The sequence below is a fragment of the Oryzias latipes genome, chromosome 15 (assembly GCF_002234675.1).
Source record: "Oryzias latipes chromosome 15, ASM223467v1".
In the NCBI taxonomy this organism is placed as follows: Eukaryota; Metazoa; Chordata; class Actinopteri; order Beloniformes; family Adrianichthyidae; genus Oryzias; species Oryzias latipes.
Window position 1 is genome coordinate 5,150,009 of NC_019873.2, and position 17,894 is coordinate 5,167,902.

Below are 17,894 nucleotides of genomic sequence, written 5' to 3' on the forward strand. Positions count from 1 at the left end.
TGGTTTTTAACCATTGACTGTGAATAGGAACTTGACCAAGCGATTGTGATGTCACCAATAGAGAATTGTTGACTTCCGGCCCCAACCAAATGAATCAATTCAGTCGATGATTTCCTTTTTTGGGGTATGAACACCACCATGTTGGAGTCAGATGACGTCAGTAAGCAGTGATTGGTCCGAGGCGGTCTAAGCCAACGATTCTATGACAACCACTCTCTCCACTCAGACGCGAGGTTTTTGAAAAGTCCACATCCCTACCACTTGACACAAAATCTTTCAATTACACAATTCAAATGTTGGGGGCCAGCAGACACCAGCTATTTTTATAAAAGCATCTACTGTGTTAGTTTATAACTTGAATAACTTGCACTATAGAAAAAAAATATCATGAAAAACAAAAAAGCAATAGGATCTCTAGGAATATGTTGACTCTGACCAATAGAATGACTGAATAATGGCTGTTTATTTCTCAATAGAAGGGATTTTGGCTTCTTGGAACCTGATGGTACTTCCTGTCTGGAACACAAAAGGGGAGGGGTCACTTTGTCCAGTTTTCATATACAGTCAATGGTTTTATTATCCCAAAAAGGGAAAACTGTAAAAATCCTGCCCAGAAACCAGTCTGATCATCACTCACCACCAGAGAGTGCTATAGAGCTACAAAGAAGACCTTTAAGTTTGTCAAAACACTTAACAGACAAATGTATCCTGACTGTGCTTATCCGTGTTTGTATAGAATGAGAAGTGTGTTGATGCTTTATTTGACCATAGCAGACTATACCTGCATAGTTTTTCACAGCTGTCAGTATTCAGTTTAGACACTAAATAGTGTTTTTCTGCAGCCTAGCACTTTGATGCATCATATGGTTTCTTTTTTTGGAGCTAGCACGAATTTTGATAGATGCACCATCTGTAATTGTATGTAAATACCACCACATGTGTCCCCTCTTGTTCTGTTAAGACCACTTAAATTGTGTTTCATTAGGTTGTGCATTAGAGGTTTTGTTAAAGACTTTCTTCTGTAGGGAAGACTAAATAAATCTGACATTTTTAAATCTCTGAGAGACTGCTTTTAGGAAAACGCTGACCCAAGAAGCATGCATGATATTTATCACACATGGTTCAAACTATAAATACTTTTATACTAAATATTTAAAATTATTTAATTTGTGTATTTTCTGATCAGGACAGTTTTAAAGTTATTTTTGTTTTTGTAAAGAAGAGATTTTTGTGCTGTGTCTGGTTTGTACAGATCTCAAGGCAACAGTTGAAAAATGTCCAAGGACGCGTGAAGGCAAGTCAGAGTTTACAACTTTGTGCGATTTAGAAGCAGTGGATTCATGCTTCACCCCCCCCCACCCCCCACCCCCCCCGGATTATGAGTGAAAAAGATGCAAAACTGTAGAAAAATGCACAACCTGGAAAAAAAAATTCAAGTGGACTCCATTGACCCTTCCTCCGTAGGGTGGCTGGGCGCTTCCTTAGAGATAGGGAAAGTAGCTCGGTCACCCGCGAAGAGCACGGAGTAGAACCCCTTCTCCTCCACATCCAGAGGAGCCAGCTGAGGTGGCTCAGGCATCTGGTTCGGATACCTCCTGGACGTCTCCATGGGGAGGTGTTCTGGGCATGTACCACTGGGTGGAGGCCCTGGGGAAGACCCAGGACACGCTGGAGAGACTATGTCTGTCGGCTGGCCTGGGAACGCCTCGAGGTCCCTCCAGAGGAACTGGAGGAAGTGACGGGGCGAGGGAAGTCTGGGCATCTTGCTTAAACTGCTGCCACCGTGACCCGGTCCCGGATAAGTGGAGGAAGATGGATGGATGGATGGATGGATGGATGGATGGATGGATGGATGGATGGATGGATGGATGGATGGATGGATGGATGGATGGATGGTGGGATGGATGGATGGATCCATCAACATTAGATGAATGTCACTCTAACGTAATCAAATGTCAACAAATCACAAACAGTTTTAAAAATTAACATAAATCTAATATTAATAGTAAGATTGATAATATTATAAATATTCAATTATAATATTAATAAAATTTCAGATTCACTTCATTAACTTCAATTTGTGTTGTTTTTTTTTTAAACTTGATTCAAAGTTGTTCCACATTTTCTTTTTTTTTCTTCTTTTTTTAACTTGTCCTGTCCAGCTGGACAAACACCAATCATTACGGTGAGGTTCAGATGTAATACAAGTCTATAAGGGCGGGGCCTGTCCATCCCCCTACCCCAACCCCAGGTGCGAGTCCAGGAGAGAGCAAGGCAGGGGCCGGTCCATTCCCTGCCCAGGAGGAGGGCACCCAGGAGAAAAGAGGGTCCACAAGAAGTAATGTAAACATGGCCTGACCAGACTCGCCCACACTTGAAAATTTGGCGACGCCCAGTGCTCAGGGGCAAGGACCAAACCCCCACCACAGGGACAAGGAAACCCCCAGGCTCAGATATAATGTGGTCCCTGGCTCTTGGTCTTGCCAGAGAACTCAGGGATCCCTCTCCCTGACAACAGATAAAAATGTGAATTTCAAAATTTAATATTGAGTCTAATCTAAAAGTCCCACTCCAATCATCTATTGATTTATTGTAAAGGTTTTTCCAGGAATCGTTTTGGGGAAAAATCCAAAAACCTGTGTTGTGTTTGAGGACATATTTTCTGCAGTTGATCAGAAATTCACGTGTGGGCAGGACTGTTGGCATGGTGAGAGCCTGCATTCAATTTCCATCATCCCTTTGTTTACATGCTTACAGCCCCTCACAACCCCAACCTAACATTAGCGGGGCAACAAAAATTGTGAGCAATATTGTAGCTGTCCAGCCGTACAGTTTTGATCCAGATTCCAGCTCAGACGAGGAAAACAAAGACGTTCTATTTGTCTGACAGTGGATGCATCAAAATGGAGCAGAGCACGGAGCTTGTGGCCTGCTGATTGTTTTTTGCTTGTAGAAACTACTGTCTATTTTGAATGGCTTTTTTTGTCTGCTCCTTTTTTTTTTTTACAATGATTAAATAAAGAAATACTCAGAAATCTTAGTTTTCTTTATGTATGTATGTATATATATATATATATATATATAAAAACAAAAAAACGCCCCTCTCACCCTCCGCGGGTGGTTTCTCCTCCAAGCTCGGGTCCTCTACCAGAGGCCTGGGAGCTTGAGGGTCCTGCAGTATCTTAGCTGTTCCTAGCACTGCGCTTTTCTGGACTGAGAGGTCTGAGGTCTTTCCAGGTATCTGTTGTAGCCACTCCTCCAGCTTGGGGGTTACTGCCCCGAGTGCTCCAATTACCACAGGCACCTATGTCACCTTCACTTTCCAGGCTTTCTCCAGTTCTTCTCTGAGTCCCTGGTATTTCTCCAGTTTCTCATGTTCCTTCTTCCTGATGTTTCCATCGCATGGCACTGCCACATCCACCACAACGGCTTTCCTCTGTTCTTTATCCACCACTACAATGTCTGGTTGGTTCGCCATTACCATCCTATCAGTCTGGATCTGGAAGTCCCACAGGATCTTTGCCCTCTCATTCTCTACCACCTTCGGAGGTGTTTCCCATTTTGACCTTGGGGTTTCCAGTTCATATTCTGCACACATGTTCCTGTATATTATTCCAGCCACTTGATTGTGGCGCTCCATGTATGCTTTACCTGCCAGCATCTTACATCCTGCAGTTATGTGCTGGATTGTTTCAGGGGCCTCTTTGCACAGCCTACACCTTGGGTCTTGTCTGGTGTGGTAGATCTGAGCCTCTATCGCTCTGGTGCTCAGGGCTTGTTCCTGAGCTGCCAGGATGAGCGCTTCAGTACTGTCCTGTAGGCCAGCCCTTTCTAGCCATTGGTAGGACTTCTTGATATCAGCCACTTCAGTTATGGTCCGGTGGTACATCCCATGCAGGGGTTTGTCCTCCCATGAGGATCTGTCCTCCAGCACTGTATCCTTTGTTCTCCATTGCTTGAGACATTCACTGAGCACACTGTCATTTGAGGCCTTGAGCTTAATGTACTCATGCATCTTGGATGTTTCATCCTGGATAGTGGCTTCTACACTCACTAGTCCTCAGCCTTCTTCCTTGCGGCTAGCATACAGTCTCAGCGTGCTGGATTTGGGATGGAACCCTCCATGCATGGTGAGGAGCTTTCGTGTTTTAACATCCGTGGTCTGTATCTCTTCCTTTGGCCATCTTATTATTCCTGCAGGGTATCTGATAACTGGCAGTGCGTAGCTGTTTATTGCCCGTGTCTTATTTTTGCCATTGAGCTGGCTTCTCAGGACTTGCCTTACTCGTTGGAGGTATTTAGCTGTTGCAGCTTTCCTTGTTGCCTGCTTCAGGTTGCCATTTGCACTTGTAACTGTCCTCGATGTCTGTTATTGTTCCTTCTGGGAGTGAGACCCCTCCTGTGTGGACTACCTTGCCTCTCTTTGTCACCATCCGGCTGCATTTCTCAAGCCCGAATGACATTCCAATGTCAGTACTGTAGATCCTGGTGGTGTGGATCAGGGGAGTCAATGTCACGCTCGCTCTTAGCATATAGCTTGATGTCATCCATGTAGAGGAGGTGACTGATGTTGGCCCCATTTCTGAGTCGGTATCCATAGCCAGTCTTGTTGATTATTTGGCTGAGGGGGTTCAGACCTATGCAGAACAGCAGTGGGGACAGAGCATCACCTTGGTATATCCCACATTTGATGGACACTTGTGCAAGTGGCTTCCCATTGGCTTCAAGGGTGGTTTTCCACAGCTTCATCGAGTTTCCTATGAAGGCTCTTAGAGTCCTGTTGATGTTGTACAGCTCCAAGCATTCAGTGATCCATGTGTGTGGCATTGAGTCATAGGCCTTCTTGTAATCAATCCAGGCTGTGCACAGGTTGGTGTGTCGTGACTTGCAGTCTTGGGCGACTGTTCTGTCGACCAGGAGTTGGTGTTTGGCTCCTCTGGAGTCTCTACCAATGCCCTTCTGTGTGTTACTCATGAATTGATCCATGTGCCTGTTTATCTTGGTTGCAATGATGCCTGACATGAGCTTCCATGTTGTGGACAGACAGGTTATTGGCCGGTAGTTGGATGGGATTGCACCCTTTGAGGGATCCTTCTGGATCAGGATCGTTCGCCCTTCCGTTAGCCATTCGGGGTGAGTCCCATCTCTAAGCAGCTGGTTCATTGTGCTGCCAGGCGCTCGTGGAGTGTGGTAAGCTTCTTTAGCCAGTAGGCATGTATCATGTCAGGGCCCGGTGCTGTCCAGTTCTTCATACCTGAGACTCTTTCTTGGATGTCAGCCACTGTGATGGTTACTGGATTCTGTTCAGGGAGGTTGCTATGTTCTTTTCTCAGAGAGACCAGCCACTGGGCATTGCTGTTATGTGCTGTCTCTTTCTCCCATATGCTTTTCCAGTACTGTTCCGTTTCCAGCCTTGGTGGGTCTGCTCGGCTGTTTTGACCCTGCCACTGAGCGTACACTTTTGCAGGTTGAGTTGCGAAGAGCCTGTTTATTCGTCTGGCTTCATTGTCTCTTGTGTACGTCTTTAGGCGGCTGCTCAAGGCTAGGAGCCTTTGTTTGGCAGTTTCCAGTGCTTCAGGTATGGACATCTGGCTGTATCTCTTAGGTACTTGCTTTCTCATTGTACCTCTTTGAGCCTCTGTCAGCTTACTCACATCCTTCCGAGTTGCCTTGATTTTGGCCTCTAACCGTTGCTTCCATGGTGGGTATTGTTTTCTTCCATGGTTGCTCTTATAGCCAAGCATCTCAAGGATCACTGCTGCTGAAGTGTAAACCAGTTCATTGGTTTCTGTGATGGTTGTGGTAGGAATTGCCCTCAATGCTTCATTCACAGTTTCCAGTAGACTTTCAGGCGGTACATCACTTAACCGTTGTAGCTGGTGTCGGGGCTGCATAGTGTTCATTGTAGACATGATCTTCTCTTTCAGGTCAGTTGCTGCCTCGCTCAGTGTAATTGTGGTTGTTGGGGCTGTGTACCCAATTTCAGGGTGGGAGTGTGGTATAACTTCCTCTCTGACCTGTTGTTCTGGCTCTCCCGTGGCATTGTATTGTATTGCTTCAATCTCAAGTTGTGATAGGAGTTGCCGTTTGTGGATGTTAGAGCACTGGGCTACCAGTTGTTTGGCAGTTAGCCCTGATTGTGGGTTTCCACATTCTCTGCATGTAACCCTTCTGGGTGGGATTACTTGAGTAGTAGCATTCTAACAGAACCTTGTTCTCAAATCTAGTCCATTTCCGTTTTGTTCCAGTAGCCCACTTTCCATCAGGGTGCTCTGGTCCCTCAGCACCTGACGCAGACCTTGTTTGGCCGGGCGAAGTCTGAGCCGGCATGACATGTGGTTCATTGTCTCTCATGTTGTGAGGTAGGCGGTAGCGTTAAGGGTCTTGCCCAAGGACCCTCACTAGGTGATGTTAATTGCCCGTCATTGTTATGGTAATTGCCCCATTTCCATTGTCATGGTAATTGCCCCATTTTTCATTGCCATTAATTGTTCATTCCGCCCTGGGAATCGAACCCGGGTTTCCTGCATGACAGTCCTGCACCTTACCAACCGAGCTACCCAGCTGGATATATAGATATATAGATATATAGATATACATATATACATTTCCAAGATTCTGGGAAAAGTGCCATAAGAATATGTTAGAAATATAATTTTCATTGGAGTGGGTCTTTAGCCCCCCTGTTCATAATTTGTTTACACCTTTTGGTCCTCTTGGTCAAAATGACCCATCCTCATTAAACCCCTAATCCTCTTCACCTGGAAGAATGATTGCATCTATTCAAGAAACCACTCGTTGCTATGATATTGTCAATTGTGTTATTGTTTACTGCATGGGAGATAAGTAATATTTGTTAGTATTTTGATAGCTTAAGAATGAATACAAATGGGCAAAAATAATTTTTAAATGAATTTTTAGTCAAAGCAATGAGCCCTTTTTTTCTGCTGGTGAACAAAGTGAGAAAGTATTTAATACAAAATGTGAACCAAAAAACATAAACCTGTCAACTAATTAGCTCTTGTAGGATAGTATGTAAATCTAGCTTTATCCAGTGTGGGCAGGACCCTTCACGCTACTTCCTAATTATGTAGCCAAAAGGCGGCCCAAGTTCTGGGTCTCCCTGTGCCGCTCCCCAGCCCGGATAAAATACAGGGTTGTGTCAGGAAGGGCACCCGGCGTAAAATTCTCTACCAAACCCTGTGTGAATCAGTAAAAGCTGATTTGCCATGGCGACCCCTGAAGGGATAAGACGAAAGGTGAACAACAAAGGTACTAATCTGCCTTTGCAGATATGTTTCTACACACAGTATGCGTTTCACAGTCATTTGGCAGGCAAGACTGACATCTCTTCCTCTTACTGGGGCAGCTGGATGCTCAGGTTGTTTAGGGGATTCTATCTCTGTCATGGCTACAAGTATGTTTGTCACACGTCTGAACTCCTGGTTATCAAAGTGAAGCAGTCTTGAGTAGATGTGAGCGAGTTTGAGTGGCAATGTGGCACAGAAAATTGGCCTTCCACTCTCTGCATCCTATACACTGCTGCCTTACATAGCAGTCCAAGTAGTCATACAAGTCAGTCTCATCCATCATTTTCCAAATCTTTTAGTATTTGCAAAAAGGATCCAGATTAGTCATCTCCAGGATTTTATTTTTAATTGCTGGTGTGACAAATAGGTAAAATGTTGAGACAATGATTTGAAAAACAGCATGTCTTGTGGGTCCAGGGGTCATCCTCATGACATGTTGTTCTGTGTTTGTCCCACGCAGCCGAGGACAAGGTTATTTCGCTGATTTTTGAAAGGAAAGTCTTTTTTTCAGCTTTAGAGATTTCTTATTATTATTCTGAAGATGATTTTTTCTACTCTGGGTTGTCTTCCTCCCCATCTTCCATGATATGTCCTCCACATCCTCTTCTGAATCAAAGTTTTCTTGCTGACTGAAATCAGCTCTAGAACCATTACCAGGTACTGTTATCTGCACCCTTATAGCCTCTGGAAGTCCACAAAAAGGAGCAATATTGTCAGATTTGGGTGAGATCAGGTTACTGGCAGAGCAGTCTGTGAGAAAACCACTTGTTTTTTCTGCTACTGATTGATCTGAGACCATTCTAAACCGTTCTTGCAGTTCGTGACTGGGATTTCAGTTCAATTGATCGTCCGGTCTGCGACAGACTGGCGACTTGGATGTCCCCTGCCTTCACCCACGAGTGGCCGGGATAGGCTCCAGCACCCCCAAATGGAACAATAATGGGTTTAGAAGATGAATGAATGAATGAATGAATGAATGAATGACTGTCCGACCATTTTGACCTGAATACAATATTTGTAATTTTTTTTGTACCGCCTACAGAGAAATATGAATAACGCAGCATATCTAATTGTTTTTAATGTTGGGGTTAATCTAGGAAAAGACATCAAATTTTAAGTAGAAAGAATACTGTTTTTTATTTACAAAAAACATTTGTAAAAAAGAAAAAATATTCAAATTATCCATTAAAAATGTAACGTAGGTTCCAATTAAATCTATAGTCGGCAAAAAAATCTTTCATTTATCCACAGAGTTGAAAATACAGAAATATTATTTCTACCTGCGACAGACTGCCAACCAACCTGTGCAGGGTGTCCCCTGCCTTCGCCCACGAGTGGTCGGGATAGGCTCCAGCAGCCCTGTGACCCCGAAAAATTAAACGGTTAAGAAGATTCATTCATTTATTCGTTTTCTAATCCGGTTAAGGAAATGAATAGATTAATTATTTCACCCCCCGGAATTATGAGTGAGTTTCGACCAAAAGATTCCTCTCTGTCGCCCTCTAGTGGCCTAGAGTTGTACGTGAATGAATAAACGTCCAAATTTCAAAGCGAGCTTTGGACTAAATGATAGAAATCCGGCTTTAGAAGGAGCGGGTGTAGAAACATGTATACGGCAACTGATGTGAAAAGCACAGTGAGTTTCTTTAAAGAGTCTTTGAGTTTGAATAAAGCTGTCACGCCTCCAGTTGCCATCTGATCCGCGTTCCGAGCCCCTGCAGGAATGTCCGCCGTCATCTGGAGCCCGGATCCCGGTAAGCGACACCCCTTTTCCCTCGGTGCCGTCCAACGGAGCCACAACACGTCAACTTTAGCCCCCCGGAGGTCTTTCCGCTGCGCTTAAATTAAGCCCGAGAGAGGTTGGAGCAAAGTCAGCGGTGAGGAGGAGGCTTCTCAGCGGGACGGCATGCGCTCCTTAGCCGGACTGGCTGCCATCGTGGCGGCGGCGAGCGTCTACCTGTACGTGCTGTCCACGCACCTTCCACCGGGACCCAAGCAGCTCCCGCCGGACACTGAGGGGGCGGACGCGCAGGAGCTGGACTTCAGGTAACACCGAGGGCTAGGTTTACCCAGATGGAACTAAAACTCCTGTGAAAAATTTGATAATCAATCAATCAATCAATCAAATGTTTAGTCTACAGCCAATGATTTTTTTTAAGAACTGAAAATAATAAATTGAACATTTCAGTAGAAATCTATCTATCTATCTATCTATCTATCTATCTATCTATCTATCTATCTATCTATCTATCTATCTATCTATCTATCTATCTATCTATCTATCTATCTATCTATCTATCTATCTATCTATCTATCTATCTGATAGACAGAGAGAGAGAGATGATTTTATAAAGTTTGCCAGTGTAGAATGGCTTGAAATAATAATCTTGATAAGTGGTATTTAATATACCTTTACATTATGTACTCAAAGATATTTTACTTTATTTTAAATATGCCAACTTGTGTATGCACCTTGTAGCAGGCTTTAGCAAGACGTAGTACACTTGAAGTTTATTTTAATAAGTATATCTGAAGTATAGTGAGTATACTATAGACCATGTACCTGTAGGAAGTATTATAACGGAATACTTCTTCAGACTAAATTGGAACATTTTAAGTTTAGATACTATATAAATAGTATACTGTCTATTTTATATACTATGTATAGATATTAAATTTCAGTAAACAAGTGTACTGCCTCACTTTTGGCACTAAGTACACTTGTAGTACACTTAAATAAGCAACTTTTTTTTCAAAAGGTGGTAAAGAAAAAATGAAAAGAGAAAATGTAATGAGGTAAATCTTAACTTTTTGCAGCTGATCGTTCTATAAATCTATTTTGAAAGCCAGTGGGGATTCCCCAAAGCACAAAACCCCCCAGATCACTGTCCTGAAAAACAAGATGTAATCTGCGTGGTAAACAGTCGGAGTCAGTCATCAAATACACAACATAACTCATTTGTACTTCATTAGTTTGTGTTGATCTTTGAGTAACAGCACAAAACCACTTACAGAAATGGTCTCTTTGAGTTCAGAAACCCATGGGTTACTTTTCACTTTCGACAATAATAATGTTGTGTTGCTGTTATTGTGGCACTGAATATCAGATAAAAAGGACAGAAACGTCTCATCTTTCCACCCTGAAGCACTTCTTGAGCTGATCACGTTACTCCTCAGCGTGAGCGTGAGGACTCGTGCGGTTGCTGGAGGACGATAGAATAACACTGAGCTCAACACTCCGAGGCCAGACATGTGTGTCTGCACCCATGATACAGAGATTACTCATGGTGCACGGATACTGTATCATTCCACTGTGTTCACTCATGTCATGTTTAATGGCATGTAACCAGACTGAACACAACCTCAGTTCTGAAGTCACTTTCTAGTGACAGCGTCTATTCTGGTCAACAGGAAACATTTGGTGTTCTGATGCCAGCTTGTGTTCCCTCCAGATCTAAACTGTTTTGTGAAGCTACGCAACATTAAATAATCTGGACACATACAGTACATACATGCACACAGGTTCACATGTCTGCGTCCTTACACATCAGCAGCATGCTGACCAATGACGGAGCAGAAGATCTGACCTATGACCAATCAAACCGAGCACCCTTGAAGTTGAAGTTGGGGGGACAGAGCAAGCATGTTGAGTTTTTGATGACTTGTATTTCCACCATCTGCCTACGTCTATTTCTGGCCGTCAATCAAATGCATCTAGTTACACTTGATTTTTCACGCTCAGACCAATAGAAGGATCATCTCTGCACATTGAACTGCTTTTAAAGAACCCCACAGGCACACTGGCTTACAGGCTGTAGTTATTCCAAAACCAAAAGAGAGATGAGTAAGTTCATATTTTTGGCAACATGGTGTGAAAAAATGTCAGCTTTAGCTGTACCATGAAGTTGGTGTCCCCATTGCCATGTTTTGTAACAAAACCTCCTAAAAATGATATAAAAGTCTTCCAAGAGAAGGGAAAGCTTTTTCCTTACAAAGTGGTTAAAGACCTTGAAAATGGTGTTTTCGTTGTTTATAACATGTTTTTGTGGCATTTTTCCGATGATGGAGAACATTTATAAAGAAAATTAATTTACCGGTAGTCTAAAAAAGGCATAATTATAATTAAAAAACCACTGGGAACGCTTTGAAGATAGATCAAAAGTTGATCGGAACTGGACTTTAAGAATGCTGCACACAGGATGACTAAGAGTAAACTTTAGATGTGGAGCGTTTGTCATCCAGAACTTAGGACAGAAGGAGCAAAACATCAATGACACTAGACTGAGGAACAACGTCTTCCTCAGTGGTAACAAAATGCTTCACTCTGCCCAGCTTAAAAGAGTTACACATGCTGCTCAGGTTCAAGATTGTGCACACTGTGAACATTTCAGCAACATTAGGGCAAAGTTATGTGGCTCCGGTGAGAACTACAAGCTTTTTGAGACACTTTGGAATCTCTTAGAGGCTACAACAATTAGCTAAGTGGGACACAATTCGCTATAGATGACGCTTTCATTTCCCTACAGTGTGACAGTGTTTTTCCAACCTTTTGGGAGCCAAGGACCACTTGTTCCTTGATAAAAATCACAAGGCAGACCATTAACCAAAACTGTAAAAAAGACACTTTAGTCTGTATTAAAGATATAGTCATTTGAATCCAAGTGTCTTAAACGAGAATCAAATAACCCAAAAATATTTTACATTAGAGACTCTCAACTTTTTTATTTACAGTTGAGATTTTAGAAATGACCTAGAAAAAAAAAAGAAATTTAGCCAACTACAATCTAGACACAGTTTTGAGAAAATGCTATTGACTGTTATTGAAAGGTGCCTACGGGTCGGTTGAAATTTGAACCCAATTTGGGCCATGAGCCGGACTTTGGACATGCCTGCCTTAAATGTTTACGCACAAATTTAGGTTGAAGTATTTAACAAATAAAATAGAACCTTTTACGCACTTGACCGATCCGATGGCCCCCTTCACGCCATTGACCCATTTAATGGAGCCTTTTTGATGTTAAATTCCTGCCTTCTGTACAAAGGTGGGCCATTTGCAGTATAAATTATGTTGATTTTTATTTAAATAAAACTGTTACAGTGAATCAAAAATGATGTATTAGTTACTTCATGACAAATCATATTGCAAGTGTTCCTCATTTTGTGCGGCCCTAATCAGGTCTTTATAACAGGGTGTTCCACCTTTTCTGCTGTTACCGCTAGAGTGCTGTCCATAGAGCGGCTGACCCAACAGAGAAATCCTGTGAAGACATTACGATGGAACGAGTGCAGGACCTGCATGCTGAGGCTCTCATTCAGCCAAAAAAATGTCTTATTTAGTGTCCTGTTTCCCCCCCATCCAGGCTGAAGTTCCCGTCAGACCTGGAGTCCCTACGGGAGCTCGCAGATACGCTCAAGTTCTACAAAAGAGAAAACTATGGCTACGTTCTGCTGCTGTTCTGCAGTGCTTACCTGTATAAGCAGTCCTTTGCCATACCTGGCTCCTCCTTCCTGGTCAGTTCCACACAGAAGCAAATAACATGTGTTCAGGTATCATGACCTACCACATGTGAAAATGGTTTTCTTTTTATCTAGAGTTGTTTTTCATGAATTTCCCTCTCAATGATTTCTAAAAAAAATGTCTTTCTAAGTACAATTTTCCGGTAATCTGCCCTAGAACATGCTAGCAGGAGCAATCTTTGGGCCCTGGGAGGGTCTGTTGTTGGCCTGCCTGCTCGCCACTTCAGGCTCGACATTCTGCTTCCTCCTGTCGTCAGTGTTTGGAAAGCAGTACGTGGTTCACTTATTTCCTGAGAAGGTCGCCCTGTTGCAGAGGAAGGTAGGTCTGCTCATATCAGTTTACATTCATCTCAAAATACGATGCAACCACTGAAACAAGCAAAAGGCAAACATCACAGTAGTAGGTTTAAATGTTGTCATCTGGGCTTGATTTTAAAGTTGAAAATGTTTCATCTTTTATCCAAAAGGCAAACACTTATTGTCAGTTTAGATACACAACAGACAGTGCAAATCCAAATTATTTTACATTTTTAAACGTTTTCATTAGTTGAAGCAGTTCATTTTTATGCAATTCAGTTCTCAACACTTCAGTACACTCTAACACTTTTATCTAACAGAAGCTGACATGATTTAAAGTCCCACTTCGATCATCTTTGGATCTATTCTAAAGTCATCCTGGTGATCTTTCAGTGATGACTATGCAGATTAGCCAAAATCAAAAAGCATGTGTCGTTTTCTAGGTCAGTGTTTTTCAACCAGTGTGCCGTGGGAGATGGTCAGGTGTGCCGTGGGAAATTGCCCTCATTAACTGATCTAAAAACATTTCCCATCTCCAGGATATCAGCTCTTTGTTCATCCAAACAGGCCCTGATAAAACACTGAGTAGTTAGGAATATGAAAGATAAAAAAAACTATTTTTCTTTGTGTTTATTTGATTCTATTAAAGACATTTTGATAAGAATGACGGTACCGCGATTTAGCCGTAGCTTCAAAGTCCCGCCCCTTTAACTGTCTCCACCAATCATTCTTGGAGGCTTAATCACACGTCATCAGTCTGATCAATCAGAAGTGGTTAAAGTCTTCACTTCTTTGTTTCGATTCTGCTCATAAAGTCTCTCAGTTCCAACAAAAATACCAGCTAAAGCTCGTCTTTAGCGGTGTAGCTTTCCACAGAATCCGGTGTCAGACCGTGGAACAAGTGAACAAAACAATGAAGCTCAGAGACGCTTGTCTTTCTGGGTTCGGAGGCTGTTTCCACTACATCTCCCATGATGCATTGGGTTAAAGTGACAACGTCTCGGCGCACAATGAATCTCTCCTCTTAAGGTCTTGAAACCACAACGTCACACCTCAAACAGTTTTAAATCTTCTAACTTAACTTTTTTTAGATCTTTTAGAAAAAACAGCTGCAGCTTCCAGCTTTTTCTGCCACAATTATCACAAAAAGGCACGTGAGATTGGAGAGGGGCTGTAGATCAATACAGACTATGAGTGTCTCCTTTTATTTTATTTTTTTGGATGCTGGTGTGCCACGGGATTTTTGTCAAGGTTAAAGTGTGCCGTGGCTCAAAAAAGGTTGAAAAACACTGTTCTAGGACATAGTTTATGCAGAATAGAAATTCATCTCTGAGTTTTGGGCGGGACTGTTGACACGTAGTAAGCCTGTGCTCATTTCCCATCATCTCTTTGTTTATATGGTCTTCTGCTAGCTTATAGCCCTTCACAACCCCTATCTAACTTTACAGGTACAACAAAAATGGCAACCAATGTCAGAGCTATCCAGCCGTACAGTGTAGGTCCAGATTCCAGCTCAAACGAAGAAAATAGCAATCCGCGAATTATATGGTACTGGCAGCAACATATGTCGGTTTGCGATATATCCCCACATTGATTTTTCTTCCTACACCCGTAGTGTTAACCAATGAACTGAAAGTTACTTACACCTAACCTTTTTTATTCTCAAAGGCAAATAAAACATGACTGTTGCGTTCAGGCTGTCAACAAAGAAAAATAAAGCAGTTTTCCTAACTCAGTTTGGATCTTTTGCTAAATGGAACATGTAGGAGCAACTAACAGATGCAGTATTCACTTTTGGTCCTTTACACTCACAGACTTTAATCATTCCTGCCCTGCATGAGATTAAATCTAAACCCTCCTCCCTCCAACCACTCCTTTGCTTCTTTTTCACCTCCTCTGTCAGGTGGAAGAGAATCGTAGCAGCTTGTTTTTCCTCCTCCTTTTCCTTCGTTTCTTCCCCATGACTCCTAACTGGTTCCTTAACATCACCTGTCCTGTCCTCAACATCCCCATCTCCATTTTCTTCTTCTCTGTGTTGATAGGTGAGCTCCCAAACACAGTTCTAAAGCACAAATGGAGCCCAGACTCTGATCCCTCACACGCTGCTCTGTGCTTTCAGGTTTGATCCCCTACAACTTCATCTGTGTTCGGACGGGCTCAATCCTGTCCCAGATCTCTTCTCTGGATGACATTTTCTCTTGGGGGACGCTGGCTCAACTCCTGGCCATCGCCCTGGTGGCCCTTGTCCCTGGAGCAATGATTAAGCACTACAGCAAAACTCACCTGAAGGTAGACGGCCTGGACAGCAATGGAGCGGGTCCGGGGGAAATCGACCGCAAGAGACGATAACTTTGGTCTGAAACGCTGGAACTTTATGTCAGAAGAAGGAAGGTGGAGAGCAAAACTCTGCATAGCTCTGAACTTCATACCTTTGCAGCCATGGGATTTCTGTGAGGAAGCGTTCTGCAATTTTCTAAAGACATTTAAGTCGCAAAACTTTACCGCAGACACGTTTTACAGTTTTCTGACTCTAAATTTGTTTTAGACATTTTAAAAGAAAATTCCTGATATTCTATATATTTTATCTGAAAGAACATTTTACTAAACCCCAAAGAAATTTTGTATTTAGAATTTGTGTAAAAGCAATAAAATTGCATTTTTTAAACCTCATTTGTTTACAGATTTAGTCAACGGAAAATGTGCTTTAGATCTTTATGGAGGTACATTAAATGTTTCGTTTAAAATATGTTTAAATTGTTATTGTCTGGAATTATTAACACATAGACTATGCTTTTAAATTATTTAATCTCACTGATTTATGACAGAATAATCATATTTTTTATGACCAAGACAACCAAAACATTTGGTATTTATGTCAACCCTTTTAACGCCATATTTGGAAATAAATTAAGACAATAAGGGGTTAAACATTAAATAATGACCCCAAAGCACAATGACTATGATGTCGAAGTTTAGCATTTTTTTTTTACCAGATCCTCCCCAAAAGAAACATTTTCTAAACTTTAAGGTGATTTTCTACCTATTTTGAAAAAGAGTATTTGTTTACTGTGCTGACAGAACCGCTGAAGGCCTTTAGGTGCTTTTGTTGCATCGGTTAATCAAACTAACTGAAGTCATTTCTGAGTCATTTAAAGGTGCTGCTGACTGACACAGTGTCTTGATTCAATCTCTTTTGACTGAAATGTAGATCGTCATGCTTTAACTTTTTTTTTCATTTTACTTTTTAATTTTCAACATGTAATTTTATGTCCATTTATTATCATTACATAAATGTGATGTCAGTTGAGCTTCTGATCGTCTGGTTCACGATTTCCTTTTTTTGATTTTCATTTTACCCTTTTTTCTCTGAAGCACAAAGATGTTAAGGAGTTTCTTATTCTTTTACATTCTGATTTTTTGTAAAGAATATTTTTAGTTTTAATGGCAGTGTACTTTCGTTATGTGGAGTAATTAGTAACTATATTCATTTAATTGTTAAAAATTCATCCTGCCTGTGTTTTATTCCATTGAGAATCAAACAACTGTTTGAATCTGGTCAAGAGAACAGATGTTTCTGTGCATAAAAGTGTTTGCCTCTTTCCTTAACCCTTGTGCTATCCTAGGCACTTTAACGTTGGGAGTTGGGTCATCTAGACCCACTAGACAGTGTGTTGAACCTTTTTTCTTCAATGATTTGTGATCTTCACTGGTGTCCATGGATTACATGAAATCTTTCCACCTTTATCCACCTTTGTCATGGTAGGGAGAACACGTCAATGTAAGGGTGGGGTCATCTAAGATAGCACAAGGGTTAAAGTCATTTTCATGTCTTAATGCTGCTGCAGCCAAGTAAAAGTGGGATCTTTGTATAGTTACAACAAGCTGGTGCATTTCTGATCGGTTGTTGTGATTTTTGCTCAAGTGTTAAAAAGGAAAAAAAAAGGAAAACTGATCTTTTGTTTTTTTCTGTTCTCACCAAACCCTTCCGTTTCACTTTAGGAGTCTGTCAGGCATATATTGTGCAACAGAAGTCTAGAACACTTACCTGCTGTCTTTTTTTGAACAGGTATGCTAAAGGTAAAAGAGAAAAGGACTTACTGAAGTTCTTTTGAGAAATTGTGGTTTAAAAAAGTTGACGGCAAACACCAAGAACACAAATGCTGGAAATTTGCTGGAAATCTTTCCACAAAAACCCTTAATAATTTCCCAAATGAAAAAAATCTATATACTATATACACACATACACAGTCTGTTTAACCCTTGTGCTATCCTATGACCCCCCCCCCCCCCCCCTTACATTGACGTGTTCTCCCTACCATGACAAAGGTGGATGAAGGTGGAAAGATTTCATGTAATCCATGGACACCAGTGAAGATCACAAATCATTGAAGAAAAAAGGTTCAGAGCACTGTCTAGTGGGTCTAGATGACCCAACTCCCAATGTTAAAGTGCCACCTTTATCCACCTTTGTCATGGTAGGGAGAAGACGTCAATGTAAGGGTGGGGTCATCTAAGATAGCACAAGGGTTCATGAATTCTGGGAAACCCGTGCTTTGAGTTTATGATTAGTCAGTGAAACTCCCTTTGAAACATTCATGCCCTAAAATATTTAGACAGAGTTCTTCAATTTTCAAATTTTTTAGAATCCTGTTTTCATAGATTTTTTTTTAGCTGGAAACCCAATTTATGTAAAAAATAAAAACCACTTTAAATCAGCTAAACAGGTTGTGGTTCCTAAATCTATACTTTATGAAAGTTTAATTTTTTGAA

General features: G+C 41.7%; 1 protein-coding gene across 1 annotated transcript; it reads left to right on the forward strand.

Annotated features, from left to right (window-relative positions):
- Nucleotides 1–8,693: 8,693 nt before the first annotated feature.
- On the forward strand, nucleotides 8,694–15,794 carry LOC101174769 (transmembrane protein 41A-B). Its single transcript, XM_023963601.1, has 5 exons — nucleotides 8,694–9,356; nucleotides 12,671–12,821; nucleotides 12,985–13,146; nucleotides 15,028–15,166; nucleotides 15,244–15,794. Exons 1-5 carry the CDS (start codon nucleotides 9,217–9,219, stop codon nucleotides 15,471–15,473), a joined length of 822 nt encoding a protein of 273 aa, XP_023819369.1. The 5' UTR covers nucleotides 8,694–9,216; the 3' UTR covers nucleotides 15,474–15,794.
- Nucleotides 15,795–17,894: the final 2,100 nt, after the last annotated feature.